Source organism: Ovis canadensis, chromosome X, assembly GCF_042477335.2.
Source record: "Ovis canadensis isolate MfBH-ARS-UI-01 breed Bighorn chromosome X, ARS-UI_OviCan_v2, whole genome shotgun sequence".
In the NCBI taxonomy this organism is placed as follows: domain Eukaryota; kingdom Metazoa; phylum Chordata; class Mammalia; order Artiodactyla; family Bovidae; genus Ovis; species Ovis canadensis.
Window position 1 is genome coordinate 105,212,946 of NC_091727.1, and position 7,658 is coordinate 105,220,603.

The 7,658-nt window shown below is 41.7% G+C and overlaps 1 protein-coding gene across 1 annotated transcript; it reads left to right on the top strand.

Annotated features, from left to right (window-relative positions):
• Positions 1–5,968: 5,968 nt before the first annotated feature.
• Positions 5,969–6,982, top strand: LOC138930828 (olfactory receptor 6N1-like). The gene has a single exon (XM_070291229.1). The coding sequence runs from the start codon at positions 5,969–5,971 to the stop codon at positions 6,980–6,982; it is 1,014 nt and encodes a 337-aa protein (XP_070147330.1).
• The last annotated feature ends 676 nt before the right edge of the window (positions 6,983–7,658 follow it).

Below are 7,658 nucleotides of genomic sequence, written 5' to 3' on the forward strand. Positions count from 1 at the left end.
TGCCGTCTATGGGGTCTCACAGAGTCGGACACGACTGAAGCAACTTAGCAGCAGCCGCAGCTGCACATTTAGGCTAGGTATGCCACATGACACATCACATACCTTTTCGCCCAAGATATTTCCTGGCCTATTAGCTGTCTACCATGTTGACAAATGGAACAGAACAGGAGAAAAAGTATTTGGCACCAAAGAATGTAGTTGAATTAGAAATATCTGTCAGCAGGTCTCAGTAATGCCTATCTCCCAGTCTGTTTCTGGGTCTCAATAATGTTTGTTCCAGGCATCTCAGCAATGCCTGTCTCCAGGTTTCAATAATGTCTATCTCTAGGTCTTAAGATGCAAAAACACAAATAATGAAATCAATCCCCTGGACACCAAGGGGTTACTTGTGTTAATGTACAATTCCTCTAAGAACATGAAAAGAAAGTGAAGTCGCTCAGTCATGTCTGACTCTTTGTGACCCCATGGACTGTAGCCTACCAGGCTCCTCCATCCACGGAATTCTCCAGGCAAGAGTACTGGGGTGGGTTGCCATTTCCTTCTCCAGGGGATCTTCTCAACCCAGGGATCAAACCTAGGTCTCCCGCATTGCAGGCAGATGCTTTACCTTCTGAGCCACCAGGGAAGCCTAAAAAAAGTGAACTGTCTATAATGTTCCACCAGTTGTGTTCAAAGGAAAATAAACTTTTAATCAAATTTTCCTGCTGCATGGCACAACCTTGAATTATTCAAGAAAGACACTACTTATATATTAGGTGCAGACAAATACCATTTGATTCTATTTATACTAGGTACCTAGAATAGTCAAATTCATAGAGTCAGAAAGTACTTTGGTAGATGCTAAGTTCCAGGGGGTAGATGTGGGGTGGGGAGGGGGAATCACTGTTTAATGGGGACAGAGTTTTGGTTTAGGAAGGTGGAAAATTCAGAAGATGGATGATGTGGAGTGTTGCACAAAAATGTGAATATAACTAGTTCCTTGGAACTGTAATTCAATATAGTTAAATATGGTTAAAATTGTATGCTTGATATCATGTGACTTTTACCACAATTTTAAAAAATTTAAAGAAGAAAGACACTACTTATAAAGAGAGAGGACTAAAAAAATCAACTTCATCTATTGATAAAAGAGACAGTATAGTACAACTTAAGGATTTCTTCTCTGCTCTCCTCTTTCAAAGACTCTGCTCTGGGTAGTTTTCCTGTTCACCAGCCGAGTATCTCAGATATCACTTTCAGGAACAGGTTTATATGTGCTTAGACTAAGGGGTGACCTAAACATTAAGGACTGGGCTACTAAGATGATTTTCTGTACCTACTAACTATCCCTGATACCATTGAACAACTGTTCCTGACACCAGTATAACTTCGGGGAGAATGAAGAGCTAAGGGCACATTTGTGTGTCATGCGTTTGTTGCTTTAAAAAAAAATGGATAGAGTTGGGGGTCTGAAGAAAGGGGGAGCACTGAGTTTCTAATTGTTTTAGGATATATAACAAGATGATTTAATATATGTATACATTATGAAATGATTACCATAATCAAGTTAACACATCCATCACCTCACTTAAGGCACCTACTTTTTTGTGGTGAGAGCACTTGTCTACGCTTTTAGCAAATTGAAGTATACAATGAAGTACAATTAACTATTGTCAGCATGCCGTACATTATTCATCTTATAACTGAAAGCTTGTACCCTATGACCAACATCTTCCCATTTTCCCCACCCCAGCCACCTAGCCCCTGATAAACATGATTCTAGTCTCTGGATCTCTGAGCTCATCTTTTTTAGATCCCACATATAAGTGAACTCATACAGCCTCTGTCTTTCTCCATCTAACTTATTTCACTTAGCATAATGCCCTCTAGGTTCATCTATATTGCTGCAAATGACAGGAATCTCCTTTTTAAGGCTGAATAATATTCTACTCTATGCGTGTACCACATTTTATTTGTTTATCCATCGGTGGACATTCAGGCTGTTTGGTATAATGAATATGGCTGCAATTAACATGGGGATGCAGATATCTCTTTGAGATATTGATTTCTTCTCCTTTGCATACATACACTGCAGTGAATTTGCTGGATCAGATGGTATCTGACAGGTATAGTCAGATCATTGCTCTCCTTATCAAGCTGTATATTTCTCCCTTCCTGCACTAATCTTCAGCCATTCTTCAGATTCCTCCTCATCACCCCCTTTTCCAAGAGGACTGACTCTAGAAGAGGTAATGAGTTTGGGCTCATTCTCTAGTCTCTCACTTCCTAGTAATGTTGCTACACTTCCAATTTCATTATTGTACTTTTGCAACTATTAGCATCTTGAAGATGGTGCAGGAGGTAATTTGGATGATTTTATTTTACATTGAGCACCAAACAATTTTTCATGTTAGTGAATATTTTTTTGTTAACTATAAGGACATAAGAAAATTAATACCAAGGCAAGTCATGATTAAGGGAACATCAAAGGAAAAGGGGAAAGGGCATATGTTTAATTAGATTTTCTGGGTAACTGAAGGGTAAGAACAAAGCTGTTTTCTATTGTATTTGCTTAAAAGAAATATTCCACTAAGCTATCACAGTCCACTGTCCAGACTTAGTAAATCAAGTATAATGATATACTTGAATCAGTCTTTACTGATTGAGGATTTTTCAGAGCTTCCAAGCCATTATTCTGAGCATTAATTTTGATTGGTCAGAACTACAAATAAAATGAAGAGAGGGAGAGTAGAACTGAATGTATTCTGACCCTAGAATAGCTCCTGAAAATTGTTTTCTTGACTAAGCTTGTTTCATTATCTCTTTCATGCACACAAAGGCAAAATGAGACATAACAGAATTAAAAAAAAAATCTCAGATCATTGAAAGCTCTAGGTAGTTGGGTTGCCGTTAATGAAGGCTTCTCAGAGACTCACATTGAAGAGAGTTCAACAGTCCCACATGGAATTTGCTTTCCTATGCACAAGATGCTCCTGGTATGCAGTTGCTAACCCTGTGCTTTGAGCAATTTCTGCAGAGTGAGTAAAGGTTACAGTGACATGTTCACTCTCTTCCTTGGTCCTTTTTGAAAACAAAGACATGAGTTTGTTAGACTTTTCCTTAAGCTTGTTGTGTGGCCACAGTGGGAGCCCTGTCTCTCAGGGCTGAGACTCTGTTACCAGATTCCTGACCCACAGGAGGACTAAAACTGTCATCACAGCAATGGATCATCACCCACTAGATCTAACAAAAAGAAAGGAAGGAAGGAAGGGTGGATGGATGGATGGAAAGAAAATCCCCCTCAAACTAAGTTACCTACTTGATCCTCAGGAAAAGAGAGGATCATCTATACAGTTGCTTAAGCCAGAAACTAGGATTCATCCTTAATTCCTTCCTGTTCTTCATGTCCTCTTCTAATGCAGTTTGTCTGCAACCTATGTCATCTCACTACTTTTTTTAATTGGAAGATAATTGCCTTTCAATACTGTGTTGGCCTCTTCCATACATCAACAAGAATCAGTCACAAGTATATATAGTTCCCTTCCCTCCTGAACCTCCCTCCCATCTCCCACCCTATCCTACCCCTCCAGGTTGTCACAGACCACTGAGTTGAGCTCTCTGTGTTTAGTAAAGCATAATATGCATACAGATAAGTATGTATATATATACACATACATACATATACATATTCTTCTATATTAAAAGTCTTAAAATTAATTCACTTTACACTATCCCAACTTGATCTCCATCTCTTACCTGTATTACTATTCTAGCTTCCTTATGAGTTTTCTCCTTTTCCCTTTTGGTCCCTTACAGTCATTCTCCACACAGAAGCCTGAGGGATCTTTTCAAAATATAAATCAGATATGCATTCTACAAACTCACCTCCTATCACTCTTTCCCTCACCTGTAGCCCTCCAGTTACAGTTCTTGTTTTTGCTGTTTGCTTGTTAGTTCTAATGCTTCTAGTAGTCAAGTGCTTATCTCACTCAGGACTTTTGCACATGCTCTCTGTCTGCCTGTAATACCTCCCTTCGGATTGGTCTCCTAGATGGCTAGTCCATACTGATCAGATCTCAGCTGAAATATGACTTCTTCAGAAAGATCTTCCCTGAGCATCTTGCCAAAATGAAATCACCTCTCCCTGTATTGTTTTTTATATTAAGACCCAGTTTTTCTCCCTCATAGAACTGACCACAATAGTAGTTTTACCATTATTTTTAAAATCACCTCCACTAGTAGGATGTAAGTTCTGAAAACAGTGAGACCATCACTTTTCTGTTCATAATTTTATCTCCAGAGCCTGCCTAGCCCAATAATATGACACAGAGTTAAGTGTCTAAAAATATGTGGTGAGTGAATGACTGACTGAATGAATGAATAGTATTCTGAGCTGAAACCTCTCTTTTGCCACATTAATGTCTTCAGTGCAAGAAAGAGAGGATGGGCAAGGATTTAGGGAAGCTGGTATGCCTTTGAATTTGGAGGCATTTAAAGACCATACCTGTAAATCAAAAGGGAAAAATCAAGCTTATTCATTATTAACTAATGAGATTTAGGATTGAATGATAAAAATCTAATGATGCTAATTTCAGTTCTGAATGCTGGCTGCCAGTCTCTGAAGACAGGGTAAAATGGTAAGTAATAGGACACTGCAGCTTAATCCCCCAATTAGGAAGCAGTCATCACCCCCAGAGACAACTCCACCTGCTAATTGATTTTCTTTACACACTGTAATTATATTCAGTACCACCTTAGGCTCCCTGAATGTCCTGGAGATCCCCGTTAGAGGTGGACCTTCCTTTACACAAGCCCAATGTATTAACAATTTATATTAGCACAAAGGATAAATTATGGAGGAATTCTTTCATGTCACAGAAGCATTCTTAATGAGTTCTTTGAATAGGCAGTTCCCCGAATGGATTTAAAATAGGATTTCATTTACAAAAATTATGACTTAATTGTAACCTTTTAGGGACACGTTGTCATCACCCCAAGCAAAGCAGCAAAGATGGCTTTGCTCTATTTCCTGGCCACAGACTGAGCCTTCAGCCTACACCAGCAGCTGAACCAAGCCCCTATGTCTGGCCTCGCATTTACCTCTACGTTAGGCCACAGCACAGATTGATTGTTAATTCTATTGCACGGCTCAAGCACTAAGACCAGACAGCCATTTCACAAATTTGGGTCTTTGAGCGTCATGGGGGAGGTATGCTCGTGGGGATGGGGGAGCTGCTTTCATGACTCACTGCTAACCCATGCCTGCTACTGGAAAAAAATAACTCTAAATGCACATCCTACTGCTTGTGAGTCAGGAATGTCATTTTCATTTATGAGGGATGGAACATTATTTTTCTCTAACACTTCAAGTGAATAACTTTACATACATTTTCCCCTCAATTTCCATAGGAATTTGATGCCATGGAAGCAATCAGCTACATGTCCCCAGAGCCTGGCAGAAACTCTTATTTTTCTTACAGGTACTTTAAGATCAATAGTTCTGAATTTCCCTCCTCCCTCCAATTACATTCCTGGTGAAATCCACCCTGATTTAGGGGTCTGGGGGGAGATGGGGTGATGCGAATTCCAGTGTTATTTTATAATTTTAGAGTCACATTTCTATTGAGTCTTAAAAGCTGAGTTGAGAGAAGCTTTCTTGCCATGTCCCCATTAAGATATGTTTGCCTCCCACTGTGAGACTCCCAAAGGTAGATTCATCACCTGTTATGTCAAGGAAAAGAGTGGAAAAGAGCAAAAGAGACATCCTCTCTGTTAACTCTCCAGGGCCTAGTTTCTGATTTCTCTGTGGCTATTAGGTAAATACACCTAGCAGAATAAAACAGGAAATGTATTCCAGACAAGAAAAACGAGGGTCTTTGAGTTTTATAATATATGACATATCTGACGGTGCTACCCAGTAGCATGTCTCTTTTTCCAACTGGCTCTATGTCTCTCCTTTCCTCAGGTCTAATGCGCGAATCTCACAGATATGGGTAATCTGACCACAGTCAAAGAATTCCTCCTGCTGGGATTCGGGAATCTCCATGGGTTACAGTTTTTTCTTTTGGGGATATTTCTGGGAATGTATGTAGTGACTTTGCTGGGGAACCTTCTTATCCTTATCATCATTTCCCTTGATCGTAACCTCCAAACCCCCATGTACTTCTTTCTGTCCAATTTCTCCTTCCTTGAGATCTGGTACACTACCTCTATTGCCCCTAAGATGCTGCAGACCCTTCTGGTAGGTCCCAAGGTGATTTCTTTTGTGGGCTGTGTGGTGCAGTTTTACTTCTTCGGTTCCATGGCAGTAGCTGAGTGCTTTCTGCTGGCTGCCATGTCTTACGACCGCTACCTTGCCATCTGCAGCCCCCTCCAGTACCCATCGCTCATGAACCTCCACACGTGTGTCCTGCTTGCAAGCGGCTCTTGGCTGGGTGGCTTCCTAACCCCTGTGGTCACTGTTGCCATGACTTTTCAGCTGCCATTCTGTGCAGCCTATACGATCGACCACTTCTTCTGTGACCTGGCCCCTGTGCTGAAGCTGGCCTGCTCTGATACTGAGATCGTGGAGAAAACCGCCTTCCTCCTGGCCTCCTTCGTCACCATGGTGCCCTTCGTACTCACCGTAGCCTCCTATATCCACATTGTGGCTGCTGTCCTCAGGATTCCATCAGCTGCAGGAAAGCGACGAGCCTTCTCCACCTGCTCCTCCCACCTCACAGTGGTCACGCTGTACTATGGAACACTGGGAACAGTGTACGCTGTCCCCGCAGCGACCTGGGCTGCTGTCCTGAACAAGATCTTCTCCTTGTTCTACACTGTGGTCACTCCCATGGTCAACCCCATCGTGTACAGCCTGAGAAACAAGGATGTTCAGAAGGCAGTGAGAAGGCTTATGAGTCACTGGGCATCTGCTAAGGGGAGCTCCGGGCCCCCACCACCCCCAGGGAGTATTTTTTTTCTCCGAACAGCCTGGGCTTCTATGAAGGACACCAAGCACTAGGCTGAGTACTTGGGGGCTCAGCCCACTGCTGCTCCCTCCTTCAAGGGAAAGAGCCAACAGAGTAGGAACCCTCCCTGAATCCTTACAGACCTAATGTTCTTGGGAATTCCAGGGTAATCCTTGCATGGTAAAATAAGTTTGCCAGACATGCCTCTTAGGGGAAAAATTCAAAACACCCAAATTTGCTTGCTGCAAAAGTCTCTCTCTCTGTCTTTGTCTCTCTTGCTGTGTGTGTGTTATAGAAACATCTGTTGGTGTTAAAGTTTTTGGTTTCATTATGTGCATGTGCCCAATGTGCCCACGTGTCTGCACACACACACACACACACACACACACACCTCTACATACACACACAGCCACCATACCGTTCTCCTACAAACTTAGATGCCTTCCACTGTGCCTCTCGTTAGGGCTTATGCACACTCACACTGCCTACTGTTTCTTAGATTGTCTGCCTCTCTGCTGATCAGAGCCATGTCTAAAATCGTAGAGCAGCTATTGACTGTCCTGCTCATTTCAATTAAGCCCCTTGAAGACTGGAATAACATCATCCTTATTATTCTTGACGCCCCCTATCACTGTGCTCTACACAGATGCAAGATAATTATTTGTTGATTGAATGAATCAATGACTAATCAAAGTGATGGAGGCTTGGTGGATGAAGAGAGTTTAAAAC

What these genes read in the sequence shown, in the direction of transcription:
- LOC138930828 (XM_070291229.1), top strand. Translation starts at nt 5,969, where the DNA reads ATGGGTAATCTGACCACAGTCAAAGAATTCCTCCTGCTGGGATTCGGG.